At 41.6% G+C, this 25,453-nt stretch overlaps 1 protein-coding gene across 2 annotated transcripts; it reads left to right on the top strand.

The window, feature by feature from the left end:
• Positions 1-280: 280 nt before the first annotated feature.
• Positions 281-16,684, top strand: LOC115194382 (uncharacterized). 2 transcript variants are annotated; one of them, XM_029754040.1, is made up of 3 exons: positions 281-773; positions 7,993-8,059; positions 14,866-16,684. In XM_029754040.1, exons 1-3 carry the CDS (start codon positions 668-670, stop codon positions 16,442-16,444), a joined length of 1,752 nt encoding a protein of 583 aa, XP_029609900.1. In that variant the 5' UTR covers positions 281-667; the 3' UTR covers positions 16,445-16,684. The 2 variants fall into 2 exon arrangements, with proteins under 2 accessions (XP_029609900.1, XP_029609901.1); XM_029754041.1 differs by lacking the exon at positions 281-773 and adding an exon at positions 1,324-1,338.
• Positions 16,685-25,453: the final 8,769 nt, after the last annotated feature.

Raw genomic sequence — 25,453 nt, 5'->3', positions numbered from 1 at the left:
AGGGGCTAAATGTTCCAGTTAACAACATTGGAAGTTGCCCTACATCCCATGGTGTATAGACAAGTTCAACATGCAACAAAAAAAGTGTCCGAAGCTCCACTTGTGCAAAAATAGTAACATTTCAACATTTCTTTTATGAAACTGAGATTGACATAACATGTTGGCCATTTGTTCTCTTACGGGTATGAAGTCCAAAAAACTAAACAATCGAATAACAAAAAGCATTAAACAGGTGTGGTCAAAAACTGTTTGCTGCTGTGCCTAGAGCTTAGTTGGCCCATATTACCAACCCCCTATATGGCAATAAGGAAAGGGTCTCTGGGAGAAAAGGGGGTGTGACTAGCTGAGACTCCATATTGCCAATTTAACACAAACACAAGTTATTTTCATAATTCCTCACTTTCATAATACATTCATAATCACAATATAAATAGCAATATGGCATGATGATATATTCTAAATGGGACAAAACAATTAAAATAGCACACCTAAAGAATAGAGAATTTGGCTCCAAATGCCTCTACTGAAGAAATCTCCTTTATTTTGGGGGAAACCTGCCAACTATCCGGCACCCTCAACTGAAGAAATGAGCTCTCTTCTCTGAAATCAACTGACTTGGTGAGGAGGGAAGTTCAGTATTGGAGGGGTGAGGTGAGGTGGGAGGAGAATGCTGGGCTGTTCCACTATAAGACCAGCAACACACATCACATCTTTCTCCTCCTTCTCTATTCTTCTGACTGCAGAACTGAAACAAACCATCTCCAGGAGCAGAGGTAAATTAAAAGGGATGAAAAGATGCTATGATTTTAATTAGTCTGAATCTCAAACCGAACACTTTGATCACTCGATATGCGTGTTCAAGAATCAATAGAGGCAATCTTAAACGCTAGTTGTCGAGTCACCGAATGGCATAGTGGAAGCATCTTTATTGAGATGTGCATCCTGTGCTTGTGGTGGAGAGTCGACTCTAAAATAATGTCAGAGTGTCAAGCTTAAATTCCACTAGGAATTGACTCCTCGACTCCTACGATTCAGTACTTGTGCAAAGGATGAGACTGAGTAGTTGCGTAAGCTACTTCAGAGAACACAAACTCTCGCATCTACCAGGCAGAGTCAGAACCGTGCATCCAGTAATACGAAGCTGTATCTCGCAATGCTTTATTTCAATGCTTTATTTTGCAATGTCTCGCAAGTTAACTAAAGTAGGGGCAATCAATGATTAGGCTATTCTACATACAAACTACTGAAGACTGAACACAGAAAGAGCAGGCGAGCCAGCGAGGGAGAGAGAGGAGGGGCAGACAGATAGTCGGACTCAAGCTCATAGGCTATATCTTGGTAATCAGTATCTCACAATGTCTTGTCTTCCAATGTCTCGTAAATTAATCAAAAGTATATTAAAATATAGATTAGACTATCAATGAGTATGGCTAAGCTATTCCAAAGCTTTTCTTTAGCTAATGGATAATAGTGTATTGATAGGCCATTTGGTCGTCAAGCATAACATTTCACGCAAAGATACGAGGTGTCTGTCTGCTGGCTGGCGGCAATAATGTAATTGTGCTACTTGTTCAGTAATTCATGTTGAAAAATCAAACTGCAGATTTGTAAAATACATTTTCGATGCAACATCATATTAATCAGCTACCAATATATTTTGTTTGAATACACAACTGTCTTAGCCTACCTGAACCTGCATGAACATAAGCCTTCCTCGCGCTCAGCTTGGATAGAAAGTTGTTGTGCATAAAACCAGTCTATTAAAGCCGAATAATACAGCCTAGTCTCAGAGCATTTGGTATTATTCTGTAAGTAAATCCGAGAAACTCAGTTTAGTATGATATGTTTAGTTTGGTATGGTTACATAAGTCCGATGTTTGCTTACGGCAAAAACGAAAGTAGGGTGGCTGGTTGGGTGGATCTGTAAGCATATAACACTAGTTCAAATCTCATCATGGACAACAAGTTCAGCAATCCAAAGGTTGCGAATCTCATCAAAAAGTTTGAATCTCATCATAGACAACATTTGCTAATTAGCAACCGTTTAACTACTTACTACTTTTTATCTAATTTGTAACAACTTAGCATGTTAGCTAACCCGTCCCTTAACCTTATCCATTTTAGCTAACCCTAACCTTAACCCTTTAACCTAACTCCTAAACTTAACCCTAACCCTTTGTAACATATTATACAAATTGTAATTCGTAACATATACAAAACGGGTGATGGACATCCACAAATTAATACATATCATACGAAACAACATATTATACTGAATGTAGTGTTTCAGATTTGCATATGTAATATTACAAAATGCTCTGAGACCAGTTTGAATAATAGTCAGTCCACTCTCAAAACACTAGCTTACTAGGGATTGTTTCTTTCTGCAGTGTAGCCTACAATCTATAGCTATATACCATATTTAGCTGCTATTTACTACACATCAAATAGACTAACAATAAGAAAAAAAGTAGTCGGCTTGAGGATAAATTCAGCCACTATTTATTGTTGAACTCGGCAGGTTTTCTCTGGCTAATAGTTTATACAAATGGTTTGGAATATTCAAGATGAATTAAATCAAATTAAATTATTTCCAACTTGAGAGACTCCCCTTTGTCACGTAAAAATCTTCCCAGCATGAAATAGTTCCCAATCGTTCTTATCATGTTCTGATTGTGATGTCCTGCTGTAAAATTTCTCTCAGCGTGAAAATGTTCCCAGTTCAATAATTGCACGCGCATCTCTTTATGTGGATGGCTGAGCTCGTGCGGATGACTCCCTCTCACACCCTCCCTCGACGTCGAAAAACTATTCTGTGGGCACGCGCATATGCTTCACACATCTGCCAATCAATGTTGGCCAGGAGTATTGACACTGACCCACCGGAAGCTTGTTGTAACGATGGTCGTACAAAGGGGACCAAGGCGCGGCGGGTAAACTGCTCATATTTTACTTTAATGAAAACACTTAATCAAAACAACAAAAACGACGTCAACAGTTCTGTCAGGTTACAAGGAACAAAACAGAAAACAACTACCCACAAAACCCAAAGGAAAAACAGGCTGCCTAAGTATGGCTTCCAATCAGATACAACGAAAGACACCTGCCTCTGATTGGAAACCATACCCGGCCAAAACATAGAAATAGAAATCTAGAAAAACCCCACATATAAACAGAAAACCCAAAACAACCACCTGTCACGCCCTGACCACTCTACTATGGCAAATTACCTCTTACAAGGGTCAGGACGTGACACTTGTTGAGGTGTGAGGTCAGCATATACAGTGAGGGAAAAAAGTATTTGATCCCCTGCTGATTTTGTACGTTTGCCACTGACAAAGAAATGATCAGTCTATAATTTTAATGGTAGGTTTATTTGAACAGTGAGAGACAGAACAACAACAAACAAATCCAGAAAAACGCATGTCAAAAATGTTATAAATTGATTAGCATTTTAATGAGGGAAATAAATATTTGACCCCTCTGCAAAACATGACTTAGTACTTGGTGGCAAAACCCTTGTTGGCAATCACAGCGGTAAGACGTTTCTTGTAGTTGGCCACCAGGTTTGCACACATCTCAGGAGGGATTTTGTCCCACTCCTCTTTGCAGATCTTCTCCAAGTCATTAAGGTTTCGAGGCTGACGTTTGGCAACTCGAATCTTCAGCTCCCTCCACAGATTTTCTATGGGATTAAGGTCTGGAGACTGGCTAGGCCACTCCAGGACCTTAATGTGCTTCTTCTTGAGCCACTCCTTTGTTGCCTTGGCCGTGTGTTTTGGGTCATTGTCATGCTGGAATACCCATCCACGACCCATTTTCAATGCCCTGGCTAAGGGAAGGAGGTTCTCACCCAAGATTTGAGGGTACATGGCCTCGTCCATCGTCCCTTTGATGCGGTGACGTTGTCCTGTCCCCTTAGCATAAAAACACCCCCAAAGCATAATGTTTCCACCTCCATGTTTGACAGTAGGGATGGTATTCTTGGGGTCATAGGCAGCATTCCTCCTCCTCCAAACACGGCGAGTAGAGTTGATGCCAAAGAGCTCCATTTTGGTCTCATCTGACCACAACACTTACACCCTGTTGTCCTCTGAATCATTCAGATGTTCATTGGCAAACTTCAGACGGGCATGTATATGTGCTTTCTTGAGCAAGGGGACCTTGCGGGCGCTGCAGGATTTCAGTCCTTCACGGCGTAGTGTGTTACCAATTGTTTTCTTGGTGACTATGGTCCCAGCTGCCTTGAGATCATTGACAAGATCCTCCCATGTAGTTCTGGGCTGATTCCTCACTGTTCTCATGATCATTGCAACTCCACGAGGTGAGATCTTGCATGGAGGCCCAGGCCGAGGGAGATTGACAGTTCTTTTGTGTTTTTTCCATTTGCGAATAATCGCACCAACTGTTGTCACCTTCTCACCAAGCTGCTTGGCGATGGTCTTGTAGCCCATTCCAGCCTTGTGTAGGTCTACAATCTTGTCCCTGACATCCTTGGAGAGCTCTTTGGTCTTGGCCATGGTGGAGAGTTTGGAATCTGATAGATTGATTGCTTCTGTGGACAGGTGTCTTTTATACAGGTAACAAGCTGAGATTAGGAGCACTCCCTTTAAGAGCGTGCTCCTAATCTCAGCTCGTTACCTGTATAAAAGACACATGGGAGCCAGAAATCTTTCTGATTGAGAGGGGGTCAAATACTTATTTCCCTCATTAAAATGCAAATCAATTTATAACATTTTTAACATGCGTTTTTCTGGATTTGTTTGTTTTTACTCTGTCTCTCGCTGTTCAAATAAACCTACCATTAAAATTATAGACTGATCATTTCTTTGTCAGTGGGCAAACGTAGAAAATCAGCAGGGGATCAAATACATTTTTCCCTCACTGTACCAGAAATAAGGGACTGTTGATATTGTAACCACACAACTTAAACGCCGGTTCACCAGTATTATCATAATTGCAAACCAGTTTTTTTCAAGCACTCAAGAAATGTTGTCTGCTAAACATGATAATCTGTTTGCATCTGCCAATTTATTGGCTGTCCAGTATTCAGAGGACCTGTCCTCAGAGCTTCCTATACAGTTATTCTCTTTCCCTTCTGCCCAGTTTCCCTGATGTTGCTATGGCAATCAAGCAATTTTGACCATCTCTGTAACTGTCGCTTCTGAAAAGAAATCGTTTTCTTAGTTGAAACTCATAAAAAGCTATAGAAGCATTAGGCTCTTGGTCTGATATGTGCCTTTAAACACCTGAGTAAGCTAGACTGACTTTTTGGATGCTTACTGTGTGCCAGTGAATTGAAGTTGAACACATTGCCAAAGGCATCAGTTTTATTAGGTCTAAATGTTAAAGTTGAACACATTGCCAAACATGTCAGTTTAATTAGGTCTAAATGTGCAATATAAAGTATTGTGCCTATAGCTTATTTTAATGAAACCCTGGCTGTTGATTTCCTAGGCAACAGATTACAAAGCAGGGCATCCCCGATTCCCCAGTGAGCTAAACCTTTTGGAACTGGCAAGTTCCCTTTCTCATCCATAAACGCTTCTCAAGTGCAAATACTGTTCAACAGCTCAAATCAGCATGATGGGGGACATTTTTATTAGGAGGGACATCTGCCATGGATTGCTAAAATAATGATTATGATCACACTTTCTCAATTGAAATCTTATTGGGACACCTGTACATTTGACAGCAAAGCACGAGTTATCAGTGTAGCCTATTGTCTAGACCAGTGATTCTCAAACCTCTCCTCGGGGACCCCCAGACGTTTCACAATGTTGTTGTAGCCCTAAACTAACTCACCTGAATCACCTAGTCAAGGGCTTGATGATTAGTTGTCAAGTTGAATCAGGTGTGCTAGCTCTGGAATAGATCAAATACATGGAACGGCTGGGGGGCCCCGAGGAGAGGTTTGAGAACGACTGGTCTAGACATGATGTTGAAATATCTTCATGCCTTGAATAAAAAAACTCCACTCCAGGCGTCCATCATAAGAGTAAATTGAATGAAAAATAAATAAATACTGATGGCAGTTTGGAAAATCTAATCCCGTGAGAATTGTCCTCTGAAATAAGACACATGCTTGGATAATAATTACATAACCCACGTCTCTAGTAATACTTGTCCTGTCTGAATAGGGCTATATATCACAGCAAAGAATAGCCTTATCGGCTTATGCCTATAGCTTTGGGACACAACATCGGGAGTCTGTGTATTGGTTGGTGGGTGGTGATGGAAAATTACCCTTCCACGATATAGCCGGCTTTCACAGACTCCTGATGTTGTGTCCCAAAGTAGCCAGCAGATCCGATCCACTTGCTCAAAGATGCACTAGGGCTGGACAACATTCCTGTGTAGATTAAGACACTGCAGAGCCGGCGCGGGATATGGCTCCTAAAACGTACCTCAATCCAGGGATGAGCAATATCTACTCAAAATTGTCCCATTAGCCCAACTGTTACACAGATAATTTTGTATTTATTTTATTTAACCTTTATTTAACCAGGTAAGTCAATTAAAAACAATTTCTTATTTACAATGACGGCCTAGCTAGAGGCAAAAGGCTGGGATTTTTTTATATAAACTAATAAAAAGCCTATTTTGTTTGAATATTTATATTTAACATTTTTTACATTTTAGTCATTTAGCAGACGCTCTTATCCACAGTGAGTGCATACATTTTCATATTGAAGGTGATGTGTAGGAACTAAAATATGTACGCAGCCTAGGAACTAAGAAATGTACGCAGCCTTGACAGATCACATGGGATGATGCAGCACAATATCTACACCGATATGGAAGCATCATGCTCATACCAGTCCTCACTAGAACAAAACATTTCTTCCTAGTAGGACTACGTTTCTTTGTGTATTGGGAGTAGAGTAAGAGTCGACTCTTTTGACTCCGAGCACAGGAGTCAGAGTCGACACCAAAAATAATGGAGATGTTCACCCCTGTGCCGACTCGGTGCCCTTGGTAGCTTCCTCCCAGCAATCTCAGTGTGTTGTTACCTAGCAACAACATAGTCACAACCAATGTTCCCTCTAAAGCTTACTACAAGCACTGCAATGTCGTTTTTCGTCACAAAATGGCTCCTGGTAATACGCTCCAGTTTTCAAGATACTTTTTTACTACCTGAAAATTGTGACACACCTTATCATTCCTTCTGCAGCTGTGGGGGCAGTGCTGTCACTTGGTTCCTGGATCTGATCTATAAGCTATATAGGCTATTCATCAAAGGAGTCTATTTTGCATTGATAACCAAATATAATCTCATTGACTGTTCAAACAGTAAACCAAACAACAGGAATCCACCCAAAATTGTATTTTGTTTAGAGGTAATAGCTAGTGATTGCAGGCTATTGTGAAATGGTAGAACCTGCTGTAGCTTACTAGCTAGCCATGTACATTTTTCTCTGTGACCAAAACATTATGAAATTCTATTTTTAAAAGACCTTCGCGTATTACTGTTTGTTGCTCTTGAGATGCCGTAGCCAGTATACTTCCTCAAAATAGTCTGAATTAATATGATAATGGGAGAAATCTGTAAAAAAAAAAATGCTGAAGAGGTCTTAGTTGTGTAATTTCACATTAAGATGTTTGGTGCAGTATTTCTCAAGTGAAAAATGTGCATGAAAAACGAGTTGTCTTTCATTGAATGACATTTTATTGAAGAATCTGTACTGTTGACCAATCACTGACGAAGGGACTTGGCTTGCCTCAAGAAAAAAAATGGTGTGCACGAACAGCCAAAACTATCAAAAAGGTCACAGAATTTCACCATAATATATACACAAACTGTTTCGGGTTGGGAAGCATGTGGACACCTTTAGGGTCCAAGTGTTCGGTTTGAGATTCAGCCTTTAAAGGCTTTCCAAACTCCAAGAATGTGTTGAGTTCTCACCGTTACTGAGATTGTTGATTAGTTTTATTGTTTCATATACAGTAGAACATTCCTCCGTTGAAATGCCATGTTCTCTGTCTACACAGATAACTCACCTGTCAACCTTATCTTCCTTGGGTGGATTACACAACTAAAGACCATCATGGCATGCAAGTAAGTGTCAACAGACTTCATTGTCATTGCAAATGTTATTGAATGTTTAAGGTTATTGACGGACACAATTATACATATTTGGGTATGGTTTCATGGGCCTAAATTAAGCCTACTCCCAGAGTAAAAACATTCCCAATCAAGAATAGCTCAGGCTTAATCTGAATTGGTGAAACCAGCCTTTAGTCCATTTAAAATCCATTTAATCCCATCGGTCACAATATTTAGATGAACATATTTGGGGGGACTTTACAGGCTTTAGAGAAGTTAAAGTTATTAAGTCATGTTATGCATTATTAAGGTGTCTTGTAATGACACAGGGTGAGACCCAGATGCAGACACGGGAGGCAGATGGTTATAGTCTCTGATATGTATTATAATCCAAGGGGCAGGCAAGAGACAGGTCATGGACAGGCAAAAGATCATAAACCAGGTCAGGGTCCAGGAGGTACAGAGTGGCAGGCAGGCTCGAGGTCAGGGCAGGCAGAATGGTCAGGCAGGCGGGCTCAGCGTCAGGGCAGGCAAAGGTCAGAACTGGGAGGACTGGAAAACAGAGACTTGGAAAAACAGGAACTCAGAAAATGACGCCGGCTGACTTGGCAACACAAGACAAACTGGCGACAGACAAACAGAGAAAACAGGAACAAATACACTGGAAATAATGGAGAAGATGGGCGACACCTGGAGGGGGGGGGGGGGTGGAGACAATCGCAAAGACAGGTGAAACAGATCAGGGTGTGACAGTCTAGCAGGATTCAGAGATGTTTCATATGATTTCTGAAAATGGCAACAAGACCAATGTGTACTTTTACTGATTTTTTTCTTAGAAAATATAATATTTAAAGGGTCTACACTGAGTTTACCAAACATTGAGAAAACCTTCCTAATATTGAGTTATTGAGTTACAGCGATGCTGGCCCATGTTGACTCCAATGCTTCCCATAGTTGTGTCAAGTTGGCTGGATGTCCTTCGGGTGGTGGACCATTCTTGATACACACGGGAAACTGTTGAGCGTAAGAAACCCAGCAGCGTTGCAGTTCTTGACACAAACCGGTGCGCCTGATACCTACTACAACAACCTGTTCAAAGGCACTTAAATCTGTTGTCTTGCCCATTCACCCTCTGAATGGCACACATACACAATCCATGTCTCAATTGTCTCAACACTGATTGCAGTGGATTTAACAAGTGACATAAATAAGGGATCATATATTTCACCTGGATTCACCTGATCAGTGTATGTCATGGAAAGAGCAGGTGTCCACAATGTTTTGTACACTGTGTATATAATATGATCAGTTCAATAAGGGGGACCAGAATGGACATTGTCGTGGACGAATCAGAATTAGTTGGGTAACATAGATAATTAAGATGTTTTATTAGTATAATATGCTTATTTGAGGTACTTGTGATTAGAAAGTGTCCATTGGACTCTGGTGTCTTTTCCGTTGCATGTCTACCTTAGCTGGGGCTCAGACACTTGGGGCCCAGAGAGGGGAGAGGTCAGACTTGTCATCATGGGAATGTGTCTTTACTTATTCTTAAACCATGTGAAGGGATGGCGTGATTAATGGGGAACCAATGACTTGGCTCCACAATGTCTGTGAGCAAGTCACTCCCTCCTTTTGTTTATTGTGGGGAGGATTATGGCAGTAAATGGACCCTTGTATGTCCTCTCTTAGATCTCACACTTATCCTGTGATAATATATGGCCTAGAGGCTCACTCTTCCCAGTGAGCCTGTCCAGGAGTGGGGTCAAGAGGGGGTTTGCTTGAGATGGAAGTATCTAGAGTTGACAATTGATATATGCCATTGGATGAAATAGTTCTGTTCAATACCGTACCAGGGAGGGACGGATCTAAGGAGACCAGATACTGGGCTATACCATTAATCCTGTTGACATAGCAGTTACTGTCTGATGTGTTTTATTGATATCTGTCATACAAAACTTAACCTTTGTGAACTGTTACTAAGTATCTGTGGTTTGTCAATGTACGTTGAAGGGGCTGTATCGTTGCTACAAAAGATCCCTGTAGCCATTCTGTAATCACCTCATTAAATTATTCATTCGAGAGAATGCATTATTGGGGGTCAAGAACATTTGCAAAAGTATCTTAATTAAGTATTAAAGATGTAGTTTAACTCGGACTGGTGTGTTTGTAACTCCTCATTTGGTAATGCGGAAATTAGCCACCACAACATGAAGACAAACAATTAGACAAAACAAATAAAAATGAGGTAAGACAAAACAACTTAAAGAAAAACAACCAAAACCATTGCAACATATATTGCATTATTTGGTAGTGAAGCAGTGATTGATTTCAATAAATAGAGATGTAGACAATTCATATTCATCTCAAGGGCCAGAAAACAAGAGCCACATAGCATTGTCCTGCTGAATGTCTTTCCTATCTCTCATTTGCAAGAACAAACACTGTTTAATAAGTTCCTGCACATTGGAAATAGCATGTGACCAGTTGGCCAGAGTTTCGGGTTTGGCCCCATACAATCTACACAGGACAATATTTGGTTCGAACCAGCTCCTCAGAATTTTGTTTTGCCTGCTGTTATAGCAGCCATAACAATTTGCCTCTCTTGATAAGTCAACGAAAATGCTAGGACTGTAACCCAATAGGAAAAGGGATGGGCAAACAGGGAAGCTCTTTCTTAGAATGACAATATGTCCTGGATGGGAATTGGTGAAATAAACTGAAATATCCACATAACATCATCCATTGTCTTATAACACTACCTGTGATCTGGCTGTAAGTGTTTGAAGGGTCTGAAATGCATCTTCTATGTAGAAAAACACCCATTCACTTCCATTCATTTTGCCACACAGTCATTTTGTGCAGAGTTTAGAAGTGGCCAACCTTACTTCTAATGGGTCCTGTGTGGCTTGTGAGCGTCATAGGGCAAAACAGGTGAGTGAGAACCTTTCAGAATAGGGTTATACGCTTTTCAGGATGGGGTCATAATAGTTTGTAGCTCAAACCGTTCATTACAACAGCACTGAACTCAGAGGGAGGAGATGAAATGGGGGCAGCATGCTGCCCGGGAGAGGTGGGAGGGGGGTTTAGGGCTGTTGTAAAGGGAATAGGTAAAGGGAATAGGTTAGGGATGGGAGTTAGGGAAAGGTAGGGATTTAGGATTGTGGTTTATGTGGGTAATGAGGGGGAGGGATGACGGCACGTCATTTACTGAGGAAGAACAATGATTCCAAGCACCACCCTCCTTTTGAAGCTTCCAGTCTGTTATTCAAACTCAATCAGCATGACAGAGTGATCTCCAGCCTTGTCCTCGTCAACACTCACACCTGTGTTAACGAGAGAATCACTGACATGATGTCAGCTGGTCCTTTTGTGGCAGGGCTGAAATGCAGTGGAAATGTTTTTGGGGGATTCAGTTCATTTGCATGGCAAAGAGGAACTTTGCAATTAATTGCAATCTATCTGATCACTCTTCATAACATTCTGGAATATATGCAAATTGCCATCATACAAACTGAGGCAGCAGACTTTGTGAAAATTTATATTTGTGTCATTCTCAAAACTTTTGGCCACGACTGTAGGCTATATTACATAGAAGTGTAGGCTACACTTACATGTACGTTTTATATGCATTATTATAATCATCCACTTCATCACATATGCATTATTTGAATCGAGCATCGAGGACCAGCCGTGAACAGTGTTTTTCTAACAGAAAATTCTTGACGCATGCCAAACCCACGTTCAATGTGCACTGTCGTTTTACGGTCAACCGCTTCAGCAGTGTGTGCCACCAGGAAGCTATGATGATAACGGTACATAACAGCTATTTGACAAGTCCTTAAGTATCTTCTGCTTTTTTTCTACAATGTACTATAAACGTAAGTGCTGTATAGACCTCCTTTATCTTTTTTTCGTTAAAGCACGTGTGTGAAACAGATGAGCAAAAACGTGGGATATTGTCATATATGCAAAGAAGCGTGCTGAATTTTGTCTAATGTTAGTAGCAGGAAGCCTTATCAATAATGCATCATGCAATATAGGCACTACACCTGAGACGGACCAAGTGGAATAGGTTGAAAATATCCCTCTGGTGGCCCAGTTTACCTATTTTATGAAATGCCATTGGAATTTGTTACAGTATATAATTACTGCCTCCTACTCAGGTTAGGATAGGGCTAAATGTTATGTCATGGGGACAGCTAACATGTAGTGTTTGATCACGTGCAACTACATCAATGATTTTAAGGCACATTTTAAGATGGAGAAACAGTTTAAACTTAAACATTTTCTAATGTTCTCAAGTATGGCTCCAATGAGAGGACTCAAAATAAATCAATAATGGTGAATGATTTGAATGATTTGAGTGATCTGCATGGGATATACATATCAGAAAAACAGATGAAAGTAAAGACAATCAATTTGTGAGAAAGACTGATGATGGGGAGAGAAGAAGGTATTATCCCTAGTACTAGGATTTCTAAGGAACCAGGCATCCACAATATTAAAATCTTACAAAAAAGGTCTTAATAACCTCTCTCGGGGAGGTGGGACGCTATCGTCCCACCCACGGTTCACACTATTCAACAGCCAGTGAAAAATCAGTGCGCCAAATTCAAAACCACAAAATGTCATAATTCAAAGTTCTCAAACATAGGACTATTTTACACCATTTTATAGATACACTTCTCCTGAATCGAACCACGTTGTCCGATTTCAAAAAGCAAAACATTAGATTATGTTAGAAAAGTACATAGACACAAATAACCACACAGCCATTTTCCAAGCAACTAGATGCATCACAAATACCCAAAACACAGCTAAATGAAGCACTAACCTTTGACGATCTTCATCAGATGACACTCCTAGGACATCATGTTACACAATACATGCATTTTTTGTTCGATCAAGTTCATATTTATATCCATAAACCCCATTTTACATTGGCGCGTGACGTTCACAAAATATTTTGCCTCCAATACTGCCGGTGAGCAGCACAACAATTTACAAAAATACTCGTCATAAACGTTGATAAAATATTAAACTGTCATTCAAAGAATTATAGATGAACATCTCCTTTATGCTAACGCTGTGACAGATTTCAAAAAAGCTTCAAGAGGAAAGCACACTTTGCAATAATCTGAGTAATGCGCTCAGAAAAATACACTAGGCAATATAGATACCCACCATTTTGGAGTCATCTAAAATATTGAATAGCATTAGAAATATTCACTTACCTTTGATGATCTTCATCAGAAAGCACTTCCAGGATTCCCAGGTCCACAATAAATGTTGCTTTGTTCGATAAAGTCCATAATTTATGTCCAAATAGCTCCTTGTTGTTAGCGCGTTCAGTTAGCTACTCCAAGTGTAGGAAGCGCGCGGAAAATGTCACAGCGAAAAGTTTAAAAAAGTTATATTTACGTTCGTTCAAACATGTCAAACGTTGTATAGCATCAATCTTTAGCATCATTCAACTTCCCCACCTCCTTGTTCGCTCTCTGTTCATCATAGACACCTCAAACAACTTTCTAAAGACGGTTGACATCTAGTGGAAGCCTTAGGAAGTGCAAAATGAACCCTAACTCACTGTGTGTTCGATTGGCAATGACTTGAAAGGACTACAAGCACCAGAATTCTCACTTCCTGGTTAGATTTTTCTCAGGTTTTTGCCTGCCATATGAGTTCTGTTATACTCACAGACATCATTCAAACAGTGTTAGAAATTTCAGAGTGTTTTCTATCCAAATCTACTAATAATAAGCATATTCTAGGTCCTGGGCCCGAGTAGTAGGCCGTTTAATTTGGGTACGTTTTTCATCCGGCTGTGAAAATACTGCCCCCTACCCTAGAGAGGTTTTAATATAGCTTGAAGGTGCCTGGTGTGCCGTAATGTCAGTATTAGTGGTATCAAAAGGTGAATCTACTGTCAGGTTAAAATCTCTCCCAAGAATAGTCACTGAGTCTGGAAAATCTAGCAATTTAAGCTTCCAAAACATTTGGCGCATAGATGGAAGACAGACATAATTTAGTACCATAAATAATAACAGAAGGATAACAATACTTACATCAGTATACCCAAACCTTCGCATTAAGCTTCCTCTTAATTACAGCCGTATGTTTAATAACTAAGGTTATCTGGTGTTTGCTTATGCCAACCCTTCCATTACATCTCATTGCAGTTAACATTCATTATCATGGAGGACTGATATGGCAGAGAGAGTTGGTTGACTAATCAAACCATCAACCAAGTCAGTCAGGTTGAATGCCATTAAATCTCTGTGTCAAACATAAACATATTCCACTGCAGAGTAAAAGTGCTGCAGTCATAATATAACCCAGTCTGTGCAAATCAAGACTCCAAGGAAAATAGGCAGGGAAGAAGCAAAAATGTAAATACATTTCAATCGAATGTATTATTTAATTAGATGAAATAGACCAACAAATGTAGGATACTTTATCTTATGTTAAATCCTAAAAATTAAAGTTGTTGAATCCCGCCTACAGATCTCTGAGCAAAATAAAAAGAAATGACGGCCCATACAGACAGAGTGAATATGACCACAATGCCCATTAAAATAAATTACATTGTTCATGATAAAGATGAAGTAGTTGATACATGCCATTCAAATAACTAAATTCCGGGGGACACATTATGGGAGGGCAAAACCTCAACTAAGACATTTGTGTCCCTAAGGTTGTGAGCATCATTCATATTGTAATGTAAGAGGATATGTATTGTTACAGTACAATTTAAGGTATAATGAAATACATACGGCATAAGAGTATAACACATGTTCATTTATTTCACATTTTAGGGACACATCATCAAAAATACAAGACACCATTGCAATAAGTACCCGTATCAATCAAGGACCTCCTGCAAGGTATCAGCTGGTAACAAAGAAACAGAATCTAGATGATGAAGTCCTGCTCAGAAGATGGACCTTTGGAGAGAGAGATCCTACCAAGGTCAACAAAACCATTCTGATAGTGGGAGAGACAGGAACAGGGAAGTCAACTCTGATCAATGGCATGGTCAATCATGTTCTAGGAGTAGAGTGGGAGGATAAAGTCTGGTTTGAGATCATTGAGGTAAAAGGAAGTCAAAGTGAAAGTCAAACTACAGCTATCACTATATATGAAGTCTTCGGGTGTGAGGGCCTGAGAGTCCCCTACTCTCTCACCATCATTGACACTCCTGGGTACGGAGACACCAGAGGGATCCAAGAAGACCAACTGATCGCTGGAAAACTGTTGGAGTTGTTTAGGTCTACAAATGGGATTCATCAACTTGATGCTGTGGGTTTAGTGGTGAAGGCAACTGAGAATCGACTCAATGACAGACAGAAGTACATCTTCGATGCAGTTTTGTCTTTATTTGGCAAAGACATGGAGAAAAACATTGTAGCCCTTATCACACACTCACTAGGGAGGCCCCCAAAGAACGCCCTTGAAGCTATTACAAGAGCAAATGTTCCCTGTGCCAAGAATGACAGGAATCAACCTGTTCATTTTGTGTTCAACAACTGTCAATGTGAAGTCTTTGATAAGGATGATGAGGATTATGAGGAGTATGTGTCTAGTCAGAAGACATCCTGGGACAAGGGAGCAAAGTCCATGGACAAGTTTTTCAACTATAAAATGGAACCAAAAAGTGTGAAGATGACTGAAGGAGTTCTGAGAGAACGCAAACAACTGGAGGCGTGTGTCAGCAACATACGCGAGCGGATTCACCTGATTGATCTGAAGCAGGATGAAATCAAGCAGACTCAAGAAGCACTCAATGAACACAAGAAAGACATGGAGGAAAACAAGAACTTTACATATACTGTTAAAGAGCCGTACAAAGAAAAGGTTCCTACAAAAGAGGGGAATGCAATTACCTGCTCAGTGTGTGAGGAGAACTGTCACTATCCAGGCTGCTGGTGGGTCAGTAATCTCTCATGGTGCAGTGCAATGAAGAAGAACCACTGCACTGTGTGTACTGGCAAATGTCACTACACCGATCATGTCAAAGAATATAAAATGTATGTTAGAAAGACCAGGCAGGTTACAAGGACATATGAGGAATTGAAAAAGAAGTATGAAATAGTTGAGCAAGAGAAAGGGAACGTGATCATCAGACTTCAGGCTGAGTTGGAGCAATTCACTCTCCAGAAGGCCACACTGGTGGAGGAATCATACCAGCACCTCATCAACCTGGATGAGATCGCTTTGAAGTCCCTCTCTCTGTCCACTACTCAGCATCTTGGCTTCCTGATTGACAAGATGAAAGAGACAGGAGACACAAAGAAGGTTCAGAAACTGGAGGAGATGAAGAAGAGACCTGAGGAACACAAGTTATCTTTAGATTACTTGAGTAAAATGTGGAATAATTTCCATGTAAAAAAATAACTTAGACATAGTAAAGCAAAGAAGATGTTGAAAAGAAAAAAAATGAAGTGCTGTTGTTATTCATGATTTTTCTATTCAATAAATACTTGACAAGAGTAGTAGGTTAAGGCCAAGTTCTCTGTGACATTTTAGAGACGCACTCTTATACACCCCTACACACACACATATGAAGAAGTTCCACTTCCACACACACACAGAGAACAAAGAGGAATGAACATTGACAGAGAATTGATATTGAAAGAAAATAAGAAAAGCAAATGTATTTGGACTGGAATTTATTAAGATAATAATTAAAGGTTAAATATGTTAAATAAATGCTGAAAGTATGGGGAAACATACAGTGGGGGGATATTAAAGGGGGATTGAAGTAATGCAGTAAAATAGTTAATATGATTATTCAGTTCTACCCACAGATTTTCTATGGGATTGACGTCAGGGCTTTGTGATGGCCACTCCAATACCTTGACTTTGTTGTCCTTAAGGCACTTTGCCACAACTTTGAAAGTATGCTTGGGGTCATTGTCCATTTGGAAGACCCATTTGCAACCAAGCTTTAACTTCCTGACCGATGTCGAGATGTTGCTTCAATATATCCACAAAATGTTCCTCCTCATGGTGCTATCTATTTTGTGAAGTGCACCAGTCCCTCCTGCAGCAAAGCAACCGCACAACATGATGCTGCCACCCCTGTGCTTCAACGTGTTTCCTTTCAAATGATACCAAGAATATGCATATCCTTTCTTCAGGGCCTGAGCTACAGGCAGTTAGATTTGGGTATGTGGTTTCAGGCGAAAATTGATAAGAAGGGGTGGGTCCTTTTGAGGTTGAGTGCTGCAGCTATCTAAAGAAACACAACAGAGGCCGTCTTTCTAAAATAAAGTTTATCTTGACAAAATTAACAGAGGAAAATTTGACTGAACATGAATTAGAGCCCACTAATTCATGTTCATCACAAAAAGAGGGCATTGGAAATCTCTTTCCAGGTTCTGACAAAAACCTAGTTCTGACATATTTTACATGACCTGCAATAACATAAATAATAATACGAGAAGGGAGAGGGACAAAGATAGTCTAATTTCACATTTAAATGTTCTTACTCGTTTCATTGCAGAGAAGTCCCTCTCATAATTAACGGACGACACTGGTACAGTCAGTGCAATTGCTGCCAGCTGGTTAAGGCAGGGGTAGAGCTGCTCCCACTCTTCAAACTGTGAGGCCAGCTTTCTCATTGTCGTCATCTCGTACAACCCCTGAAATACATGAAAAACAAAAGGATTTGGGCAACACCGGCCTAAAATTTTCACACTGAAGGCCCCCAGAATCTCCAGGTGTTGGAACCTCCGGTCTAGGCTGTCCTGGAGGCCAACAAGATATGTATCCATGACCTAATTACAGCACAAAACAGAAATAAGTGATTAATAGCTGTTTGTTTTAATTTATCCAACACACATGATGTAACATTGGTTTCATCACAGCATTTGAAAACAAATGTTTTTACCTCCTCTCTGAACCGAGCCCAGAACTGGCCTTCCTCCTCTCTCCTCTCTCCTTTCATCTACATATCTTTCTTCTCCTTCTCTCTGCTCTCCTCTCTCCTTTTCTCCTTCCATCTCCCCTCCTGGCTCTCTCCTCTCCTCTAGTCTATTCTGTCCCTCATACATCCCTACCTCACTCCCGGGATTATTCCTATTCTCTGTCTAGTAAAGTAAGCCATACACTTGTTATACAAACGATAACTTAAGCTTTTAAAGAGTTAGCTAACTAAAGAAAGTTTCAATTAATTTAGGCTGATTTGATGTTAGCTAGTTAAGTTAACGTTACCTGACACTCTTGTAGACTGCTCCCCCTTTCTCTTTCGCTGCTGTTGCTGGAAATATGTAATTAAACTCATCTGAGAAAAATCAAATTAAATTGAAGACAGATAAATGTAACTATCTTGCTTGCACTTGATACAGTTCCAAATTAACCAGTTAGCTAACTTGTAGACTAGTAATGTTAGCTTACCATGTTTCTATCATCAACATACTTGTGGATATTGGATAGCTAATTGCCGTTACAATTGTTTCAGCAATATTACAGATCTAAATTATGTTAGTATAGGTTTTAGGTTATAGCTAGCTTTTGTAGTTAACTAGTTGACTAGCTAACCTTAGTCAAACAAGCAAGCTAACATACCTTTCCTGCAGTTTCTCACGCAGGAGCACTCTGAGGTGATTCAAGTGAATTGTGTTTCGCACCGCGGAGCTTCTGTATTGCGCACTGGCCACTCTCCCACTGGTCCCTGGCTTGCCATTGCACACGCAGGTGCATTCTGAAGTAATTCAAGTGAATTGTGTTTTGTGCCGCAAAGCGTCTGTATCGAGCACTGGTCACTGGCACGCTGTGTTTCTTGAGTTGTAGGCTGCCCTCCACAGCTCACAGAGCTAAATAACCTTAAAAACTGTGTTGAACCCAGGCAGATGATCTATTTACCAAGAAAAGAGAATGTGCTTTACATAACTTTATTGAAACTATTTTTGGTAGAAATAGGATGTTTCTTTTGGTGTGGCGGCAATAATTCTGCCGTGGCGCAGCACCAAAGCTGTGCTTCTGAGAAAGGATGGTCCTCTCTTCCACATCCACTCCCCGCTGATGGTCTAGGCGTGTAGTAAAGGACATGTGATAGAGATAAGCTTGAGGAACAGATAGACCTGTATATTGTTTCACTTTGCTTCTGACTAACCTGGTCACACGGCATAAGACAAAGAGCCTCTGAGAAGTGACCACAGTTCTTCAGCCCATCCTGTTCTTTTACTATCTTCCAAGGGCACAGCTGTTGGGCGATGGAAGAGAACAGAGGCTGGCTTGGTAGAGAAAGGAGTAACAGAATTAACGTTATCAGTTGTTTGTGTGCTATAAGCTCACACACCCAATACACCTGGCCACAAGAGGAAAACAAGATAGCTTATATTGCCCTGATCTGCTGGAGAGGGGTGGAACCAACCATGACTAAGCAGTTCTTATCGCGTTTCAGGGAAGACCCAGATGCAGACAGTGTGGAAGTAGCAAAAGTTTATTATTAGAACAGGGGGCAGGCAAAATGACAGGTCAAGGGCAGGCAGAGGTCAGTAATCCAGGACATAGTCCAAAAGGTACAGAAAGGCAGGCAGTCTCCAGGTCAGGGCAGACAGCGGTCAATAATCCAGGGTAGTGTGACAAGGTACAGAACGGCAGGAAGGCTCAGGGTCAGGGCAGGCAGAATGGTCAAAACCCGGGAAAACTAGAAAACAGGAACTTTAGAAAAGACAGGTGCAAGGGGAAAACCACTGGTAGGCTTGACAAACAAAACAAACTGGCAACAGACAAACAGATAACACTGGGAATAATGGGGAAGATGGACGACACCTGGAGGGGGTGGAGACAATCACAAAGACTGGTGAAACAGACCAGGGCGTGACAGTTCTTGGGTTTTTATATAAACCCCTTGTGTCTCTGTATTATTCCAGTACTCACTCCATTCACTCTGTGTGCATGTAGTGACCTTGCTCCCTTATTAATAAGTGAATAAGGATTTAGTTTAAGTATAACTCTGACTTGTGTGATAAGATTGTCTCTCCTCATTTGATAATACAATAATAACCATCACATTTGGCGACGAGGATGGGATGTGAAACTTCACTTGGTGACCGCTCCTCATGACCTGGGTGAACCGTGCATGAGGGATCCCTCAAACTTGGGATCTCAGGGAGACCACTCTTCCTGAACGGAGCAGCTGGACCCACATAAGATCTGAGAGGGAGTGAGCCGAGTGGATACCATATCCCGAACATAGTAAAAAAAAAAAAATAGAGGAACAAATCACACAAAGTCAAGTTTTTTCAAAAAGCCTCTGTTACGTGGGCTCTGAGTGTGTATTCCTGTGTGAGGGGGGCACCTTGGAGGTGTAAGCAGAGCCGAGTCATGGGAGAGTAATCTGAGAGTTTGCAGACTCAAAGATACTCTGCCACTGGTCGGTTACAGAAGACTTAGAGCCGTCTTGACACTGAATTGATCACAGTGGGTATTGGTGCAGTCTGTAGGGGCGAGGGGCCAGGGTGACTGTGGGTTCTGTGTGGAGCACGGTACCTGGTGAAGTCCCATTGCATGAAAGACCTCTGTCTGATGGGTATGAGCCCCAGAAGACGTGAAATCCAATTATTTTAAGTGTGCTAGCCAGGTATGCCCTGGGTTACTATTGTTTGGTGTTATTGTTTGTGGGAACAAGGGACCAGAGTAGTTTTCTGTGTGAGGCACTTGACCTGGCAAAGTTCTATTAGACGAGGGACCAGGGTCTGGTGGTTTTCTGTGTGGGGCACTTGATCTGGCGAAGTGTAATTATAACGTGTAAGAATGAGTTATTTAAGGTTGTAAACAGGCATGCCCTGGGTTACTATTGTTAGATGTCGTTGTGAAAATGTTGCTATTCCTGGTAGGTGAGCCTATGGAACTGATCAGTAAGAGTAATGTCATGGTTGACTATAGTGAGGTGTAGTATACCAAATCAAATCAAATTTTATTGGTCACATACACATGGTTAGCAGATGTTAATGCGAGTGTAGCGAAATGCTTGTGCTTCTAGTTCCGACCGTGCAGTAATATCTAACAAGTAATCTAACAATATCACAACAACTACCTTATATACACACAAGTGTAAAGGAATGATTAAGAATATGTACATATAAATATATGGATGAGCGATAGCCGAACGGCATAGGCAAGATGCAGTAGATGGTATAGAGTACAGTATATATACATATGAGATGAGTAATGTAGGGTATGTAAACATTATATAAAGTGGCATTGTTTAAGTGACTAGTGATACATTTATTACATCCAATTATTAATTATTAAGGTGGCTAGAGATTGAGTCTGTATGTTGGCAGCAGCCACTCAATGTTAGTGATGGCTATTTAACAGTCTGATGGCCTTGAGATAGAAGCTGTTTTTCAGTCTCTCGGTCCCAGCTTTGATGCACCTGTACTGACCTCGCCTTCTGGATGATAGCGGGGTGAACAGGCAGTGGCTCGGGTGGTTGTTGTCCTTGATGATCCTTTTGGCCTTCCTGTGACATCGGGTGGTGTAGGTGTCCTGGAGGGCAGGTAGTTTGCCCCCGGTGATGCGTTGTGCAGACCTCACTACCCTCTGGAGAGCCTTACGGTTGTGGGCGGAGCAGTTGCCGTACCAGGCGGTGATGCAGCCCGACAGGATGCTCTTGATTGTGCATCTGTAAAGGTTTTGTGTTTTTGATGACAAGCCAAATTTCTTCAGCCTCCTGAGGTTGAAGAGGCACTGTTGCGCCTTCTTCACCACGTTTTCTGTGTGGACCATTTCAGTTTGTCCGTGATGTGTACGCCGAGGAACTTAAACTTTCCACCTTCTCCACTACTGTCCCGTCGATGGATAGGGGGGTGCTCCCTCTGCTGTTTCCTGAAGTCCACAATCATCTCCTTTGTTTTGTTGACGTTGAGTGCGAGGTTATTTTCCTGACACCACACTCCAAGGGCCCTCACCTCCTCCCTGTAGGCCATCTCGTCGTTGTTGGTAATCAAGCCTATCACTGTAGTGTCGTCTGCAAACTTGATGATTGAGTTGGAGGCGTGCATGGCCACGCAGTCATGGGTGAACAGGGAGTAAAGGAGAGGGCTGAGAACGCACCCTTGTGGGGTCCCAGTGTTGAGGATCAGCGGGGTGGAGATGTTGTTTCCTACCCTCACCACCTGGGGGCGGCCCATCAGAAAGTCCAGGACCCAGTTGCACAGGGCGGGGTCGAGACCCAGGGTCTCGAGCTTAATGATGAGTTTGGAGGGTACTATGGTGTTAAATGCTGAGCTGTAATCGATGAACAGCATTCTTACATAGGTATTCCTCTTGTCCAGATTGGTTAGGGCAGTGTGCAGTGTGATTGTGATTGCGTCGTCTGTGTACCTATTGGGGCGGTAAGCAAATTGGAGTGGGTCTAAGGTGTCAAGTAGGGTGGAGGTGATATGATCCTTGACTAGTCTCTCAAAGCACTTCATGATGATGGAAGTGAGTGCTATGGGGTGATAGTCGTTTAGCTCAGTTACCTTAGCTTTCTTGGGAACAGGAACAATGGTGGCCCTCTTGAAGCATGTGGGAACAGCAGACTGGAATAGGGATTGATTGAATATGTCTATAAACACACCAGCCAGCTGGTCTGCGCATGCTCTGAGGACGCGCCTAGGGATGTCATCTGGGCCGGCAGCCTTGCGAGGGTTAACACGTTTAAATGTTTTATTCACATTCACTGCGGTGAAGGAGACCCCGCAGGTTTTGGTAGCGGGCCGTGTCAGTGGCACTGTATTGTCCTCAAAGCGAACAAAGAAGTTGTTTAGTTTGTCTGGGAGAAAGACATCGGTGTCCGCGATGGGGCTAGTTTTCTTTTTGTAGTCCGTGATTGACTGTAGACCCTTGAATTGCGACTCTACTTTGTCTTTATACTGACACTTAGCTTGTTTGATTGCCTTGCGGAGGGAATAGCTACACTGTTTGTATTCGGTCATGCTTCCGGTCGCCTTGCCATGATTAAAAGCAGTGGTTCGCACTTTCAGTTTTGCGCGAATGCTGCCATCAATCCACAGTTTCTGGTTAGGGAAGGTTTTAATAGTCGCCATGGGTACCACATCACTGATGCACTTGCTAATAAACTCGCTCACCGAAACAGCATATACATCAATGTTGTTGTCCGATGGTATCCGGGGCATATCCCAGTCCACGTGATTGAAACAATCTTGAAGCGTGGAATCAGATTGGTCAGACCAGCGTTGAACAGACCTGAGCACTGGCATTTCCTGTTTTAGTTTCTGTCTATAGGCTGGGAGCAACAAAATGGAGTCGTGGTCAGATTTGCCGAAAGGAGGGCGAGGGAGGGCTTTGTATGCGTCGCTGAAATTAGAGTTGCAATGATCCAGAGTTTTGCCAGACAAGGTCGCGCATTCGATATGCTGATAAAATATAGGGAGCCTTGTTTTCAGATTAGCCTTGTTAAAATCCCCAGCTACAATAAATGCAGCCTCTGGATATGTGGTTTCCAGTTTACATAGAGTCCGATGAAGTTCTGTCAGGGCCGTCGAGGTGTCTGCTTGGGGGGGATATACACGGCTGTGATTATAATCGACGGGAATTCTCTTGGTAGATAATGCGGTCGGCATTTGAACGTAAGGAATTCTAGGTCAGGTGAACAAAAGGACTTGAGTTCCTGTATGTTGTTATGATCACACCATGACTCGTTAATCATAAGGCATACACCCCCGCCCTTCTTCTTACCAGAGAGATGTTTGTTTCTGTCGGCGCGATGCGTGAAGAAACCGGGTGGCTGTACCGACTCTGTTAATGTATCCCGAGTGAGCCATGTGTCTGTGAAACAAAGAATGTTACAATCTCTAATGTCTCTCTGGAAGGCAACCCGTGCTCGAATTTCGTCTACCTTGTTGTCAAGAGACTGGACATTGGCGAGTAGTATAATCGGGAGCAGTGAGCGATGTGCCCGTCTACGGAGCCTGACCAGAAGACCGCTCCATCTGCCCCTTCTACGGCGCCGTTGTTTTGGGTCTCCTACTGGGATCCGATCCATTGTCCTGGGTGGTGGTCCAAACAGAGGATCCGCTTCGGGAAAGTCGTATTCCTGGTCGTAATGTTGGTAAGTTGATGTTTCTCTTATATCCTATAGTTCCTCCCAGCTGTATGTAATAAGACTTAAGATTTCCTACCAGGGACAAACCCAGAGGTTGGGATTACAAACTATAAAGTTAGGCTAGCAATACATTATAGAAGGTTCCAAATTGATCAGTGGATGCTCAGACCCTGTGGGAATCAGGTAGACATACATTCCGACAGACCACGATTGTTAGTGTGGGGGAAATAGAATCTGGGTACAAAACCCGCCATTGCCAAAATTAATAGAACAATATTTTGAGGGTGAAAAAGTTTCTCCCCAGTGGATGAGATAAGACCCACTTAGAAAACCCCTAAAGAATTCCTGTTTTAACTGTTTTTTTTATTTCTGTGTGTGTGTGTGTGTGTGTGTGTGTGTGTGTGTGTGTGTGTGTGTGTGTCTGTGTGTGTAGGTGAGATAGGAACTCTAGATGGGATTGGTGTCAGAAGTGGGATACTCTACCGCATAGTGTGATGTGGGTGGACCGAGTTTAATGACACCACGAAAAAGGATGTGTGGTTCTGTCTGGGGAGAGAATCAGTGAAGGTCAGCGAAGGAGACACCGGTGCCACTCTCCGCATGAGAGTGAGGGAATTTCCTGTCCAACCAAAGACGACTAGGACCCGCCCTGACCAGACCTCCACTGGTGACTGCCTGGGGGGAAAACACCACATTCACCAATCTGAACAGGACAACCCACTGAATTTCAGTAAGTCCATTTACAGCCCACTGAATTTCATGTGAAAATAGAGAAGTGAGAGCTGAATACTGTACAGTGATGTGTTGAACATGCATGTATGTGAGAATAAGGGTGAATGACTAACCTTTTTCACAGGAGGAATAACCTCCCGTGTGAATGAGGAAAGTGTTAATTCTTAAACTGTAAAAGATAAGATTAATAACCAATAAAATGAGTGTGAAGCAAATAGTGAATATCCAACGGAGATTGGTTATAGTATATACAGTAAATGTTGGAGCTCACAAACAATTATGTTCATAAAAGAAAGTAGATAGGATTTAAGTAAGACTTTAAATAGGTTTGAACAACATTGTTAAAATACAAATAATTAAATAAATGGAATGATTGTAAAGTAACTTGAGTAAGAATGGGAGAACGTCGCAGTAAGATAGACAAGAAAAGATGCTGACTTTTTCAGTTGAAGAAAAATACTAAAATAATGTCTGTAAGAAAAGGGGAAGGATAACTGAACTCTTAGAACATAAAGCCTGAAGACTACTGGACAAATGAAAAATAATGACATTGATTGTCACGCCCTGACCATAGAGAGCCCTTGGTTCTCTATGGTGTTGTAGGTCAG

This window comes from Salmo trutta, chromosome 5, assembly GCF_901001165.1.
Source record: "Salmo trutta chromosome 5, fSalTru1.1, whole genome shotgun sequence".
Taxonomy (NCBI): Eukaryota; Metazoa; Chordata; class Actinopteri; order Salmoniformes; family Salmonidae; genus Salmo; species Salmo trutta.
Note: the sequence above shows the minus strand (reverse complement) of the source record. Positions and strands in the feature narration are given on the sequence as shown.